Here is a 17,384-nt window from a genome sequence, read left to right on the forward strand (position 1 = left end):
ACTCTAGGCTATCTGTAATTTTCATAACAATGGTCCTCAAGGAACATAGGGAGGTAAGTATGTCTTCTTTTGGAGACCTCAAAATGTCAAGGCCACCCTTGCACAAAAACCCTTGTGGCTATCATTCTGAAATTTGGCAGACATGATCTCTGATGGGGCAATGAATCCTGAAATTTTTATCCAATTCTTCCAAGGAATAAAAAACGTTATTGGCAGTTCCCTTTAAAAGAAAATATAAACTCTGCACCTATTTTTCTGACATTGGGCAGGTGTAATCCCCTTCTATGGGGCTACTATGCCTGAAATTATCCAGTTCTGACCAAGAGAAAAAAGTTACAGCTTTTTTCCCTAATTTCCCATGGTAGTCAACAGGAAGCATAAGGACTCATTTTTCCAACCCTTGACTCAGGTTTGGTGCTGAGCTGAGGTGGCCTGACTACAAATTGGCCAAAGCAGAAGTGGGATGTTTCCCAATATGCTGAATCAGGGTCTGAGTTGAAGTGGGCTGGGGGGTCAGTGCACACTTCTTATGTATGTATGTAATCTATATACACACGCAAGCACACTGCATGCACGCACCACACACACACACACACACACACACATATTAGATGTGTGCTTAGACTCGTATATATGTGTGTGTCTGTGTGCGCACACAAATTTGCGTTATGGGCCTGTGCCCTGGATCTTTTAAGACCCTAGCAATGCCCCTGCTTCCCATCAAGTGGAACAAAAACAAACTGACAAAACCCTACAACAATAAATTACCCAAAATATCATCTGTTGTAATATCCATTGAGAAATATTTTGCCTACCCTTTAATATTTTTTTTTAAGTATTAATCATGGCAGTACAGTAATCTTCAGTCACAACTGCACCCATACAAGTACACCAGTATTTACAAACTGTGCTATTAGGTTAATTCATGTAGGTAAAATCCTTTTAGTTCCTGGAATGTGAGTTCTGTATTATGCCCATGTTGTTTAGATTTACAAGCTTGCAGAAGTATTAAGCTTAATTTTCAATTCATCCAAATAACTATCACAGCCAATGTGATCCAGTGGGAAAAAAAAGTAAAATATGAAGAGGAGCTCTCATCTTTGCTACTGTACATCTGATGTGCTCTGTACTTCAAACAAAAGTTATTTAGGGCCCTCTTTGAGACTTCTACAAGTCAAGATATCTTCCTCTGCTATGCAGCTTCTGAATTCATTTTAAGAAATTGCTTTGTTTTAGACTTTTGACAAGAAGAAATTGAGAGTGTAAGCAGTGGAGTTATCTATATTTTTAATATAAGTTTATTATAGTTCCACAGATGAAATGCCAAAAGGACAAGAGAAAGGTATCACATATCAAGTACATATTCAGTTAATGAAGTACACAATGTCTCAAAAGTCCATATAGAGTTCTGTCTTAATAAGCACACTAGATTAAAAAAATAAACTCTACATGTTATTTTTACAATGTATCAATTTGTCTAAAAGTTCCACTTTTTAAAATTTATAGTTTTATCAAGAAAACCTTTAAAACAGAAATACTATATCCATTATATATAAACATTCCATAAATATTTACCTTTAACATTACTGAACCTTTAAACTTAATCAATTCATTTGAAATACTCTGTACCTATCCATCTCCAAATTATATCTTTCATAAGTGTTATAAAAGAGTACATTGCGATTCAAAGAGTACTACCTCCTGGTTACCCTCTCTCATTAGGATTAATGCAGTTAAACTGATAATTTCTGCCACTTTCCCTATTTTCACCAACCACTGCCAATGAAGTTGGTCTAGCTTATCTCCATCTTCTTGCTATCACCATCTTGACTGCTGTTAATAGGTTCCGTACTAGTCCTTCAATTTAACTTTCCCATCCATATCACCCAATAGAATACTAATAGAGTATATATTCATCCTCCATTTCTCCATATCTGAACAAGTCTATTGTTGTTCAGTCGTTAAGTCGTGTCCGACTCTTCGTGACCCCATGGACCATAGCACGCCAGGCCTTCCTGTCCTCCGCTCTCTCCCGGAGTGTGCTCAAGTTCATATTCATTGCATCGGTGATGCTATCGAGCCATCTCATCCTCTGCCGTCCCCTTCTCCTTTTGCCTTCAATCTTTCCCAGCATCAGGGTCTTTTCCAGGGAGTTTTCTCTTCGCATTAGGTGGCCAAAATATTTGAGCTTCAGTTTCAGTATCTGTCCTTCCAATGAGCAGTCAGGGTTGATTTGCTTTAGGATGGACAGATTTGACCTCCTTGCAGTCCAGGGGACTCGTAAGAGTCTTCTCCAGCACCACAGTTCGAAAGCATCGATTCTTCGGCGCTCAGCCTTATTTATAGTCCAGCTCTCACAGCCATACCTTACTACTGGGAAAACCATAGCTTTGATTAGACGGACCTTTGTCGGCAAGGTGATGTCTCTGCTTCTTGCTATGCTGTCTAGGTTTGCCATAGCTTTCCTCCCAAGGAACAAGTGTCTTTTAATTTCATGGGTACAGTCACCGTCTGCGGTGACCTTGGAGCCCAAGAAAGTAAAATCTGTCACTGCTTCCATTTCTTCCCCTTCTATATGCCAGGAAGTGATGGGGCCAGATGCCATGATCTTAGTTTTTTAAAGGTTGCGTTTCAAACCAGCTTTTGCACACTCCACTTTCACCCTCAACAAGAGGCTCTTTAGATCCTCTTCGCTTTCTGCCATTAGGCTGGTATCGTCTGCGTATCTGAGGTTGTTGATAATTCTCCCGGCAATCTTAATTCCGACCTGTGATTCATCCAACCTGCCGTTTCTCATGATGTACTCTGCATATAAGTTAAATAAGCAGGATGACAATATGCAGCCTTGTCATACTCCTTTCCCAATTTTGAACCAATTGGTTGTTCCCATGTCTGGTTCTTACTGTTGCTTCTTGACCCTCGTACAGGTTTCTCAGGAGACAGGTAAGGTGGTCTGGTACTCCTGTCCTTGATTGTTTACATCTCCAACATCTATCCTGGGTATTACCATAGCTCTTACCTAATCAATAAGGTATAAAAAAGCATTGATAATCATTTTTATAAAAGTTTTCTTTTACATTAACACAATGACCATGCCGGACTCTAACTGGTAATAGTTTAAAGCCCTATTCAGGCATCCTGTACCTGAATAAGGCAAATACACGTGATGAGGGGAAGTGCGCCCCTCTCCTTTGAGGCATCCATCACCATCTACTTGTGAAGGGTGACTGTAAGAAGGGAGAACCTCCTCTATTCTTGCTCTAACTTCAACCACGGAGGTTTTTTTCTTTGTTCATCCAGTAAGGATGCAATCCTATGGAAGCTTCCGTTAATCCAATGCCGTGACTTTTGTTTCCTTTTTCCTTTAGACAAGCCTCTGAGCCTGTCTAAAGGAAGCACAATGGTGGGGGCAGGCAGGGGCTGGAGAGGACATAGGATTCTTTGTAATCTGGCCTCTCCTTTCCTGTCACCTCCCTGCCCACCAGAATGCTCCCTTACAGAGCTCTTCGAGGTCCTACAAGGTTGCATTTGTAACCTTGAAAAGGTTCTTTCCACAGCGGCTATGAGGGGACTGGGGTGGGAGGATGGATCGGATACTGGAGTCCCCCTTCTGAGGTCAAAGCTGTGTTTACATCTTTGGAGGAGGAACTTCAAAGAATCCTATGACCCCTGGGGTGCTCTCTCAGGACCATATGATTGCTGTCCTTACAAATGATTTGAACACTGTAGCATAGTAATAATATATAAGATTTAGAAAATGTAATCCACCTTTACTGTTAAATTTTTCTAGGGTACTTGTTTCCACTCTTCCTTTCTTATTTTTCCAGATAAACGTCTGCAAACTATTTTGCAATGTCCTCAATACTCTTTCTGAAATTTTCACTGGAACATTTTCAAAGACAAAGAGAAATGTAGGTAAGATACACATATTCAATGATGCTATCCTACCTAACCATGAAATGCCATATTTAGTCCATCTACCTGATTCTTATGGAAAATACTCTCTTCAGTTAACCTACTTGGGGGGAAAAATCAACCCTCTTATCTTCTGACACATTATGGGTGAGGTATCTACCATAAACAATATTACTCTGCCATTGATCTACAGTGGATTATCTCTTACATCTCTCAAAATTAAGTCATTTGACATTATACTTTGAAAAGTAACCAGAATATGTCCATCCAACCTGCCACAGTGCATACGCTGAATTAATTCAATAAACATTCTCAACAGCAATGGAATCTGATTCTGTGCCTACCACTGAAGCAAACAATTCATCTTAAAATGTATACAAATTATCCCCTTCTGCTTTCACAGTGATCCCTCTTATTTTAATGTTGCATATTCTACTCTTATTGTCTAATAACTCAAGGTGTTCCTCGAACATGTTCTTTCTGTTGATTTGAAACTATGGAGGCCACTTGTAGCTTCAGTTTTGTTTGGATCTGTCCCAACTGTTCATTAAACTTTACTTGTACATTTCTTATTTCCTCAATGTGTTTCACTCCCAGCAGAACTTCTTCCCATTCTTCACATTTCTGTTCCAATCTCTTTATGCTACTCTCATCTGTTATTTCATCTAATTTATTGGACATTCACTGTTTAAAACCATTTTTTTCAACTTTTTAATTAAATGCCTTAATTGGGTAGCAAATAATTTTTAAAATATCCTTCGTTCTCAATCCAACCTTGTCCTTATCTGTACATTGATAAAAGACTAAATTTTGTTTAAAAATCCTAATGGTCGTTCTTTGGATTTGGTATTTCCAGAGGTTTTTTTACAGCTTATATTATCAACTATGTAGCATTAAGTATAACATTTAATTTGGGAGACTGGTGGCCAGTGATAAGTTACCTGGAGTCGAACCCTATGCGCTGAGGCCTCAGGACATGTTTGCAGATAGGGGAAAAAGCTCTATTTGGCTTATATACCTCATGTGAGAATCTGAATTGGAAGCCTGAGAAAGTATTTCTGGGAAAACCTTGAGAAAAGGTTTGTATGTTACATTTATAGACCACCTTCCTTCCATCATAGTCAAGGTGGCATGCATAAGATTCCCAGGCAATCTCCTACCAAGAACTGATTGGACTCAGACCTGCTTAGCTTCAGCAAGGTTGCTATGCCATCTGCCTTCAGAACATGCTCTGGGCATGTTATAAGGTTTTCTCTTTCTTCCTCAACCCTCCAGGAATACCTGTGCTATTTATGAATAAGGGTGCTTCCCTCTTATTTGAGCATGAGTTATAGAATACTGAATAAGATTATGGTCAAAAATCATTACCCCTTGATCAGGGGTGTAGTGACTGGGATGGGGTGGGAATGAGGGCATTGCTCCCCCAAATTATAATTCTGCCCCCTAAATGAAATTGTCCTTCAGTCCCCAATTTTTTTTACATTGCAGTGACAACACTTCAGTTGAGCTTTTACCATTTAGGCATCCAAAGAGAGGTGGCAGGGCAAAGTTGCCAAGGGGATACAAACACGGCAAATATTTGGTGTCTATATCGGTATCAGATGGCCTTTAGTTACAACACAGTACAATGAAAATTACATGTAAGTAACTGTAAAATGAAGTAGGAATATGTGCATTCAGAGAAATAAGATTAATCCATGCACCCAAAGTTGGGGCAGAAAAACAAACTGGAACATTACTACAGAAAGACAGCAAGAAATGAAGAAATGAGACTGGAATTAATTTGACCCATTCAAATGAATAGGTGTGAGGTGGACACAAATCTTGATGGATGGGAGCTTGCAACTGGAGGAAGGAAAGGTGGGAAGGACAGTATTGTTATGCACTACAGAGCATCTTCCCCTCCCCTGTAGTGCTCAGCCAGGTGGGTGTTATTAGTGCATCTGGCAGGTGAGCCTAGGCTTTTGGGCCTATGCTGTGCAGCAGCCTAGCCTAGTCCACGGCAGGACCTGACAAGAAGTAGAGCGGTGAGTGAGCTGGCTCTCCAAGGCCCAGGAAGCCTAATGAGAATCTTACTAACTTAGACTAGGAAATGGGGAGCTGGAATATTGTGTGTGTGTGTCTGGGGGGCATTTCTTTCCTAGTTTGTTTTGAAAACTTGAAAAATATCCTTTCAAGCTGGTTCCATTTCAAATGGTTGTGAAGAGTATGTGGTTAGAGCCTTAGCTGCAACCATTTTAGACCTCTACCTAACTGTGCAAATGATTACTATAATTCACCTTATTTAACTTTTCTCATTCAAACTTATGTACTACCAAAATAGGGTGTGTGAGATTTGCTGGTTGAACCATCAGCAGCAGCATTAGCTGGCTGGCCCAGGGCCTTTCTGTAGAACAGAGATCGTGTGTTTGTACAGTTAATTCTAACACCTGTAGTTCAGAGAGAGATACAGTTCCTATGTGACATGCTGTCAAGCATTTCCTTATGAAAAGTGATGTTTATAGGTATTAAATTAATTTTTAAAGTGAAACCTCTTAACTGCTTTCCTGGCATGGCAAAGGACAACACGGTAGTTAGTTCTCAGAAGCAGCTGCCCCAGGAGAAGGGAACGTACAGTTGTGGGGCAGCGGAGGCCTCTTAGAAAACAGCCAGAAGGTGCATTGCTCACACTTCCACTTTACAGAGTCTCTCCACAGGGGCAGATTGTTGCATGTGTTGCGCTTGCACTGGTGGCAACAGAATACGGGACTATATGGAATGATCCTGTGGGCTGTTCTTTTCAAAAATTAAAAATTAAATTAAACTTGTTAAACTGTTACAATTGATACAGCCAGCGAATGCTATTCTTCAATCATTTTCAATGGATATTTCCCAAGCCCTTGATGTCACAGTAGCAGTTTCAAAAGAAATTACATCACTGCAAAATGATGGCAGTTTTCAAAGCATTCTTGACGAAGCAAGACTGAAGACTCTAGATCATAGAATCATAGAATAGTAGGGTTGGAAGGGTCCTAAAAGACCATTAAGTCCAACGCCTGCTCAATGCAGGAATCCAGGTCAAAGCATCCCTGACAGGTGGCTGTCCAGCTTCGTCTTGAATGCCTACAGTGTGGGAGAGCCCACACCATCCTAGGCAATTGGTTCCATTGTCGTATTGCTCTAACAGTCAGGAAGTTTTTCCTGATGTTCAGCCAGAATCTAGCTTCCTGTAACTTGAGCCCATTACACTGTGTCCTGCACTGTGGGATGATCGAGAAGAGATCCTGGCCTTCCTCTCTGTGGCAACCTTTCAAGTACTTGAAGAGCGCTATCATGTCTCCCCTCAGTCTTCTCTTCTCGAGGCTCAACATGCCCAGTTCTTTCAGTCTCTCCTCGTAGGACTTTGTTTCCAGTCCCCTGATCATCTCCATTGCCCTCCTCTGAACCCTCTCCAGTTTGTAAATCTAGCTCTTGCCTACAAAATATGCTGATGTACAAAGGCAAAATTGTCCAAGCTGTGAACAAGAACTGTTCCACAGATGAGACTTTTCACAGAATATATTTCAGTGCAATTGATACAGTGAAAGGTGAAATGGAAGCTTGATTTTGTGAAAGGAATATGCACATTTCAACTGCTGTACAAGCTCTAAAGAATATAGACTCAGATAACTTTCTTGTCCCAAGCAAGCTTACACCACTGTGTGAACTTTCAAGATGCACTCCAGAAATCAAGGAACTTCAAACATATCTGCTGAGGAAGTACAAGGATATGGCAGAATCCTACAAAACCACAAGACTTTATGAGCTTACTAAAACATTGTACCTGTACAAGGAAGCCTTTCCACACATGTACGCTTTGTATGCTACAGGATTCAGCTGCATCTACAGCTGTTTGTGAAAATTCATTCTCGACTGATACATGTGCTGACAGCATACAGGCACTCAGTGCTTCATCAGAGAAAAGCAAACTTTGTAATCTTGGCTTTTGAAAGTAACATATTTGAAGGAATTCCAAGTGAACAGTTCTTCCACAAGTTTGCAGAGAAATCATGGTGCATTAGACTTTATTAACAGTTCATATCATTATGGTAGGATGACTTGCACAATATACATTTACTTCCTAGTCACTGTTATTTAGTTTACACAATTATTTTGCATGTGGGAAATATTGTATTTTAAATTATTTGCTTTTTTGTAAACTTCACAAATCATAGTTTTTAATTAAAATGCATAAAATTGGGGCTCATTTTTGTCATTACCTATGAAAAAAAATTCTCGAGAAACCTCTTTTATAGTGACTGCTGCCCCAATCCTTTTGCTCCACCATTTTTGTCTCTGCCCACCCAATGAAAATTGTCCCACTACACTCCTCTCCCTGATATTGATCCCAGAGCTCCTGGCTCTAGGCTAGACTACAGTTTACTTTATGTGAACTTCTCCTCTTTAACAGCTATATGGCAGGCAAATACAATATGGCCCTTTCCATGCTAGGAACAGTTGTATGTATTGAATTTGGCTGGTGCACATAAGTGAGAATTTTGTTTCAGTTAATGTTTTAATAAGAATATACCAAAATCCACCTATTTCTTTATATACAGGATGAAAAGAACTTGGGCAGTATCCAATGCAATCTGCCAGCTGTAAACACATTGCACTAAAAAGAATGACTGGTAGCACAATGGGAAAGTAGCGCTTGCTAACACGACCTAAAAAACGACCCGAAACTACCACTTCTGGAATGGGACAAGTCAGCAGAGCTGACTTATGTGACCTTCGCTGATTTGTCCCATTTTGAAGTAGTAGTTTCAGGTAGTTTCTTGGGTTGTGCTAGCAAGTGCTACTTTCCCATTGTGCTAGCGGTCATTCTGCTAGTGTTGTGGCAGTATTGAATACTGACCCTTGAGATTTCAAAATGTGTGATGTCAGGCAAAGCCTGAAATCATAGCAGCACCACCATCTCACCTGACTAGAAGATGGCAGTCTCTGCTGGATAGGCAAGAGAACATGTTTCAATAAGGCAAAGATGTCCTGTCACTAACATAATAGCAGAAAGAGCACAACAAACATGCAGTTCTATTATGATGCATGTCAGATTAGGCAGATAGTACATACAGTCAGGGCCAGAAATATTGGAACAAGGATAACTGTTTTGGCAGTTGGCCTCTGTACACCACCGCATTGAATTTGAAAGGAAACACACCCAGATGGGAGCCAAGTCAGGACTTTCAGCTGTAATTCAAGGCGTTTGCAAAAGTGGGGCACTATCCATTGAGGAAGTACAGCCAGTGGCATACACACACACCCATCGTTGGTGGCTCATAAGTAATGGAACAAACCAACATCATCTCAAACTTAAGGATTGACTTTAATACCTGGATGAAAATCCTTTGCAGTCAATGACTGCCTGAAGTCTGGAACCCATGGACATGACCAGATGCTGAGTTTCCTGCCTCGAGATGTTTTGCCAGACCTTTACTGCAGCTGCCTTCAGTTGCTGCTTGTTTGTGGGTCTTTCTGCCTTCAGTCTTGTCTTCAGTAAGTGAAAAGTGTGCTCTATTGGGTTTAGAGCAGGTGACTGCCTTGGCCATTGAAAAACATCCCACTTCTTTGCCTTGAGAAACTCTTGGGTAGCTTTTGCTGTATGTTTTGGGTCATGATCCGTCTGCAATATGAAGCGGCGTCCTATCAGTTTGGCAGCATTCGGCTGAATCTGAGCAGAAAGTATAGCCCTATACACTTCAGAATTCATCCTGCTGCTTTTATCAGCAGTCAGGTCATCAATAAACACCAGTGGCCTGGCTCCATTGGCAGCCATACATGCCCTTGCCATAACACTGCCTCCACCATGTTTGACAGATGATGTGGTATGCTTTGGATCACGAGCTGATCCTTTCCTTCTCCATACTTTTCTCTTCCCATCATACTGGTACAAGTTAATCTTGATTTCATCAGTCCAAAGAATCTTATTCCAGAACTGAGCAAGCCTTTTTAGGTGTTTGCTGGCAAAGGCTAATCTCGCCTGTTTGTTCTTGAGCATTACCAGTGGTTTGCACCTTGTTGTGAAGCCTCTGTGTTTACATTCATAAAGCCGTCTCTTGACTGTAGATGTTGACAATGACATGCCTACCTCCGCAAGAGTGTTCTTGACCTGGCTAGATGTTGTGAAAGGGTTCCTCTTCAACATGAGCAGAATTCTGTGGTCATCCACTTTAGTTGTCTTCTGTGGTCTTCCAGGCCTTTTCCTGTTGCTGAGCTTGCCAGTTAATTTTCAGGATGTTTTTTTCAGGATGTTCCAAACTGTTGTGTTGGCCACTCCCAATGTTTTTGCTATCTCTCTGATGGGTCTATGTTGTTTCCTCAGCCTAATGATGGCCTCCTTCACTCGCATGGACACCTCTTTGGACCTCATGTCCAAAATGCAAAAGTAACACCCAGAACCACCTCCAGGCCTTTTCTCTGCTTGATTGGTCATGGGGTACCCAGGAAACAGGCCACACCTGGCCATGCAGGTGCTTGTCAGCCATTTGTTCCATTACTTATGAGCCACCAATGATGGGTGTGTGTGTATGCCACTGGCTGTCCTTCGTGAATGGTTAGTGCCCCACTTTTGTCAGACCCCTTGAATTACAGCTGAAAGTCCTGACTTTGCCCCCATCTGGGTATGTTTCCTTTCAACTTCAATGTGGTGGTGTACAGAGGCCAACTGCCAAAACAGTTATCCTTGTTCCAATATTTCTGGCCCTGACTGTATAACTGCACAAAATAGTAACAAACAACCCCCAACCCCTCAGCCCACAGGGCTATGTCCTTTCTACAGCTCCGGGTCCCCCAACCCTGGCATCTCATGAATCCTCTCTCTCTCTCTCACACACACACACACACACACTCCCCCCCCCCCCCGGTTACTGGGCAGTGGCACCCTTTCTTTCTATTTCTCTTAACATTTAGATGAGGTTGGACACACTGCAGAGAAAGCTGCATTCACAACCAGCATCTTCATTTCTCCAGAGAGCCTCTAGGCAACCCCATGTGGGCTCAGAGGCACTCTGAGGAAATCAAGATGCCAAGCATGACTGAAGATTTGCTCTGTAGCACACCAAACTCTTCTTGAAGTTAAGAGAAATAGAGAGAGAAAGGTGCCACTGCCCAGTAAGGGGAATGGGGATTAGGGATGTCAGAGAATTTCCCCATGAATCTTGGGGAGGCCAAATGCCAGCGCATTTGGCCTCCTGAAATCAGTGGCGAAACGGTCTACCCCCCCCGGGACGGGACTTACCTTGTGCGAATGTCCCTGGCGGCGGCGCAGCGGCGAGTCTTCCGACCAGCTTCCGCCGCCACCATTTCCAGTAAAAAAAAAAAAAACCAAAAAAACATGATAGGCTACGTAAACATTTACGTAGCCTATCACGGCTAGATTTTTAAAAATACCGTGATAGGCTACGTAAATGTTTACATAGCCTATCATGGCTGAGTAAAAAAACAACTGCGCATACGCAAATGGCGGTGCCCATGGGTGCCGCCATTTGCGTTCCTTATTTTGGCACATCTAGTCTACGTAAACATTTACGTAGACTACTGCGAAAATAAGGGGAACGCAAATAGCGTAGACGCTACGCTATTTGCGTTCCCCTTATTTTCGTCGTAGTCTACGTAAATGTTTACGTAGACTAGACGTGCCAAAATAAGGAACGTAAATGGCGGCGCCCATGGGCGCCGCCATTTGCATACGCACGGTTTTTGGTTTTGTTTTTTTACTCAGCCGTGATAGGCTATGTAAACATTTATGTAGCCTATCACGGCTGATTCCAGGGACGCAAATGGCGGCGGCTACGGCTGCTGCCATTTGCGTTCCCGGCCAGCCAGGATTCGCGGCGGGAGGGACAGGGCGCCTCCCCCCCAGCCAGAATTTCGGGGGGGAGGGACGGGTCGCCTCCCCCCCGGCCAGAATTTCGGGGGGAGGGACGGAGCACCTCCCCCCCACCATGAATCAAATTTTGGGCAAGGTAAGTGACTTTCGTACATCCCTAATGGGGATGGAGAGAGTGAGCAGGAGAGAATGAGCAGCAGGGGAGAGAAAGAACGAAGACAGAGGGAGCTGGCCAGGATGTGGGAGGAAGAGAAGAGACAAAGAGAAAGAGTGCTGGATGGGGGAGGGAGAGAAACTGGGGCCGGGGGGAAGGAGCACACAGGAGTGTGTATGTGTGGGTGCCCTCAGACGGTATCTTGCCACAAGCATCTCTCCCTGGGTGTAAATACATAATAATAAATAAATAACAATTTATTGCCTCTTTATGACACCCAAAATCAACTGCCTGAGGCAGCCACCTCACTCTACTTCATTCTAATGGTAAGGCCGACCCTGAGGTATCTCATATAATGGTGACTAAGCTTCATACTTCAACCTACAGTTGTTGTGGGCTCACTCTACTTTACTGTTCTTTGCATAATAGTCAAGATCATAGAGGCAGAGGATAGCTCTTGAAAATTTAGTGTATAAATATGATGGTCAGAGACTTTAGGACAAAAATCCCTGTTATCGTCCTAACTTTTCCTTTTATAGTTCAACAGCCAGAAAGATCTGCTTGTAAGATTTTGATTTAAAGGCATGCTCCTTAAGAATCCTTAGAAAGCTTTTGACTTGTTTTTCTTGTTATAACTACCACTACTATATTTTTGTCTATATCTTATATCACATAAATATTCAGTTGGATTTTTTGCAAAGTAAAACAAGCTTTTATAAACCTTCTCTCAAGTTTTTAAATATATATATACTGCCCATACAAACATTTGCTGTACCCACTACAAAGATAGGTAGTACTCTCTTCATGGGAGATTTTGCATTACCTACTTGGTTGAGCAGCTTACTGTTGATCTAAATACCAGTGTTGTGAAAACATCTCAAGAAACGATCTATGACACTTTTTTCTTCTCTCTCTTTTAGGTTGAACTGCTGCCAACCCAGCTAGATCAGTCAGATTTAAAAGGGAGAGCTAGGGGGATCTGGGTAGTGGGGAGGGAGAGCGGTAACCTGAGAATCCTTCTATGGCTAGGACTTTAATTCAACTTCAAAAAGAATTCACAGGGCTCATGATGTCCACTTCTTCTTTGAGGTGAGCATTACAACCTCTAGAGCATGTATCTGAGCCCAAGCCTGGTGAGTTTCGGCAGCATCTTTAGAAAGCGCCTCTCTCTCTCTGCCCCCCGCCCCCACCTTAGTGAGGCAGACAACAGAGACTATATTTCCCAGACAGGTTATTAAAGTAATTCTCAAAGACTGTATTTTTTGCTTTTAATTTCCAGCTGACCTCACTGTTTACATTTCTCTCTCTCTCTACACTCATGTGCCCACTGAGGATAACACTTCATGATCTGATGAAATGGACAAAAATATCCAAAATACAAAATACATTCCAAAACATTATGTGTTAACAGTTCTCAGTCAACAGTTCCAAGTAATTACTACTTCAGAGTTTTCCCAGCTACTTTTATTTAAGTGCTAGAGTTGTTAATATTGAATTTTTTTTATTAGGACACAATATACAGCAATAATCTTCCATAAGCATGATCTATTATATAATATTAATTAATGTCACTTAATTAAATACAAAAAAAGATAAACTCTATTCCTCAAACACCCTTCTTACCATTAGCCCTTTCTTACCATTCTTGCCTTTTCACCATTATTTAACTGCTAGTTAACTTGCAGTTTTAGGAATACACACTTTCACCAATTTGTTTTTTTAAGTATTCTCTTGTGGGGCGTGGGGGGATGACATTAGCATCACAGCCCTAAACTCATGATCTGGGAATGTCTTAGCATCTAGTAAATGAATAATAGATATTATTCTTCAATATTGTTTTAGTGGGATGTACTTCTAAACCAGTGTGTTTAGGGCTGAAATCTTCCTGTTACACTTTCCATTAAGCTTCTTTAAATCGCAACAATCTGACATCTTCATGACAGAATCCTGATTTCTGTACACCAACTAAGTTCATGTTCATTAATTTTATTTGTCCATGTTAAAACAAATTATAAATAATATTGTCTCAGTGCATTCTAGATCCATAATGAGATATGTAGTGCAAGCTAAACAGGAGAGCATTTGCAATTTAAAATATAATTTGTCATAATGAAAATGTAAAGCAGTAGTTCTGTTTTATTTGGCATGGCAGGTTAGGAATCCCTGTGAAGCTATATTGAAGCAAAGAATAGATTAATAATTTAATTTGGTTCAGAACTATGCAAGTGGGGCACCACAAGCCTTTATTCTGTAACCAGCTGCTGACCCTAATATGGATCAACCAATTAGACATCTCTATTTAATTGTTGAGTGGCCCATCTAACACTCACTAGGAATGTTCATTTTACACAACATACAAAGGTCTAAAAGAATTATAGTAATCCCCTGGTGGAGATGGCTGATTTGATAGAAACACATACAAGAGTTCAACAAACAAAAAAATGCAAGATCATTTTAAGCTGTGTTCGGCAAAGAACATCTTAATATAATGAGCTTTTTTTCAATCTCTCTTGGCAGAGCTTCAGCCCTCTCAGATAACCCCACACAAAGCAAATACCAATCGTCTGAAGCTACATTTGCTCCTTGTTATCACAACTTATGCCACTTAATTCATTATTCAATGAATTCACTTTCTTGTTTATTAAATGCAAGGTAGCCGCTCTTCCCTAAAGGCCATGTATGCAAAAGACTGCTTGTAATCCTGTCACTTCAAACCTCTCTAGACTTTTACATTGCTTCAGGAATTAGGAAGAAAGAAGCAAACAATTTAGATTTATTCATGCTGATATTAAATTTGTATATGATAAAGGAAATGAGAGAAATGTTACACAGAAAACCCGAAATGGTTCATACAGATCAGTAAAATCTGTTAGTCCATGTCTTTGTGAAAGTTAGTACATTCATTTCTGCTCCCTAAAAGGCACAACAGACTGTATCTTCTGTCTTCAACAGATAGGATGAAAAGTATTTGTTTCTCATACTGGTGCTTTCACAAAAAGTTATCATTCAAACCATCCAAACTTGAAACTTTTCATGTATTCACAACAGCAGAATAATCTGCTCAAGCACCACAAGGATTTATTTCAAAATGCCCTATATATGAAAATATAGAACATTCTATATGAAAATATAGAACATATAGAACACAAAATTATGAATAGCAAAATGGGTTTAAATATAAGTTGCTACTACCTATCAAAGTATGTGTTTTCTACTTTTTATATTTACTAACAGAATCTCTAACTCTCATTATGGGTGCTATGCAACAATAAAAGTATCACGACATTTTACTCACTAGGCTATAAAGAGTCACAGGTCTTTTAAATTGATTCTGTAACCTTATGCTGTGAAGATCATTAAAATGCAAATGAATTACTGAATCAAATACATTTTCAGAGCACTCTTAGGACAATTAACATTGTATAAAATTATCTACAGAATTATACACATTATTTTTACATAAAACACAAAAAGTTATAAAATCACAAACTAGTAGTAGAAATGGTAACCAATACATTTTAACCTTTGATATGCTGACTTGAATTGGTCATTTGCTTTATAGCATCTTTCTGGATTATGTCCAGATACCTAATATTTCACACTCTGTTTATTAAGTTGCTAAATAACTCCTTCGTGGATTTGCTTAATTTAATTGTATGAAGTTATGCAATTCTGAGATATGTCATGCTGCAGTATTCACTAAAGATAACACCAATAATTTCCTTGTTATTAATGTGCATTCTGAATTAATAGTTCAGTGTTATTCTACCAGCAAAATTCCCAGAACAGTGCAAAGCCCCAAAGCAAGGGCAATTGTGTAAAAGGACAATTTACCAAGCACCTCCTTGTTAATAGGAAAACCTTAACGCCAGTTAATTTACGGTCTTGCTGATATAAACATAAGCATAGCAAACATTTTAAGGATCTCTAAAGAAGGCTTTAGATTACAAACCTGCTTCAGAAATGCATCTATAGTAGCAACTGTTGACATCCTCACACATAAGGAACATAATGAAAATTCTGATTAATGAACTACATCTCCTGAATAATTAAGCCTTCCTCAATGGATACATTCAGATTTCATGAAGACTTGCTGTTTCTATATGACATAGAGGAAAATAGCAGACTCATTAAATATAATATAAAATCAATTCTCTTCTTCCGTTGCAGTTTTCATGTGACTTGTCACCAATCAGGGTTTGCAGTATTTAAGAAAGCTTAAATATACTTACATATGAAAATTCTAACAATTATTTAACCCCCCAATTATTAATGATATACAACTTTATTGTTATGATCTGTATATAAACCATTATTCTTTATTGTACAACTCTTCAATTTTTGCACTTGGGAAATTTTAAAAGTCACCCAGTGATTTTTATAGCATGACAGTATGCTAGATAAAGATATTTAAGCTGTCAGTATAAACTGCTTCTGTTTTCATTTTGCATTTAATTTCAATGCCAGACTCAAGGCATAAATTTTTCATCACCTGCAATGCTATGAATAAAAGATTAAAAAAAAATCTCAGAAGAAATTCTAACACATGCAATGCATGCAGCACATTGTGCAGACACAGTGTGCATAACTAGATGTTTAATTTCCATCATTTTTCCCTACGTCAGGAACATTATTATTTGGGTTAATACATCATGCAGTTAATTTCCAGCATTTCAGCTATACTAAATTTCAGTTTGCTTGTTTCTGGACAAATAATCTATTGAGAAGTCTCAGAATCTGGAACAGATACATATACTGTTACAGCCACGTAATATTTTCTTAACATAATAATGTCTTGCTTGCTTGAATTATACTAACCAAAATATTGCAAACCCACATTTTTTCTTTTTGTTTTATGAGCAAGCAGATAAGTCTATTTCCACCTATGTTTAAAGAAATAAGGATTACTTAAACATTTCAAAGCTAATTTTAACTCCTCATTAAGGCTCACTTTATGTTTGAAGCCAAAGGATGTGATCACGCCCAGGAGGTTAAGTTAGGAGCTCACACTTAAGGCATTTTTTATTTAGCACTAAGAGCGCTTTCTATAGTGCTGTGCATTTTTTTAAAAAACTTTATTAGCACTCAGAGAGCGACTCATAAAATTCACTATCTTCCTTCAATCAGTTCAGTTGGAGAAAGCAAAGTACTTGAGGAATTCACCTTTTTCAGCAGTTATGCTGAACCTTTTAAAACCTTTTTTTACCTCCTAAAAGCAGTTAACTTAAAAAAAAAAAAAAGGAAAAAAGAAAATAGCTGAAACTGATAGTATGACACTGATAAAGCAATGAACTCTTAGGTATGGTGGAAAATTCAGTCCAGTTAGGGAAAACAATTGCTTATGTGTTTTTATCCCAGAATAGTCCCAGTAATGAAGTGTGCCACTGATTTAAATGATAATAGCTTTTTCTAAGTATATCAGGCCCAACCATTAGGAAGAAACCAGGCTTGCTCTACTTGTAGCCATAC

At 39.8% G+C, this 17,384-nt stretch overlaps 1 protein-coding gene across 13 annotated transcripts in view; it reads right to left on the minus strand.

Moving 5' to 3' along the window:
* The window catches only part of KIAA0825 (KIAA0825 ortholog), a 377,294-nt gene that overhangs the window by 58,585 nt on the left and 301,325 nt on the right, over positions 1-17,384 (minus strand). The window contains exon 21 of one of the 13 annotated variants that reach the window (XM_084833748.1): positions 2,847-3,019. The exons of the other annotated variants lie outside the window; for them this stretch is intronic. Coding sequence (XP_084689874.1) covers positions 3,016-3,019 — 4 coding nt within the window. The 3' untranslated portion in view covers positions 2,847-3,015. Of the gene's footprint in view, positions 1-2,846; positions 3,020-17,384 lie in introns of those variants that run through there. 13 annotated transcript variants of the gene reach the window in all.

Source organism: Heloderma suspectum, chromosome 2, assembly GCF_057233095.1.
Source record: "Heloderma suspectum isolate Gila_16-S chromosome 2, 16-S_ref, whole genome shotgun sequence".
Taxonomy (NCBI): domain Eukaryota; kingdom Metazoa; phylum Chordata; class Lepidosauria; order Squamata; family Helodermatidae; genus Heloderma; species Heloderma suspectum.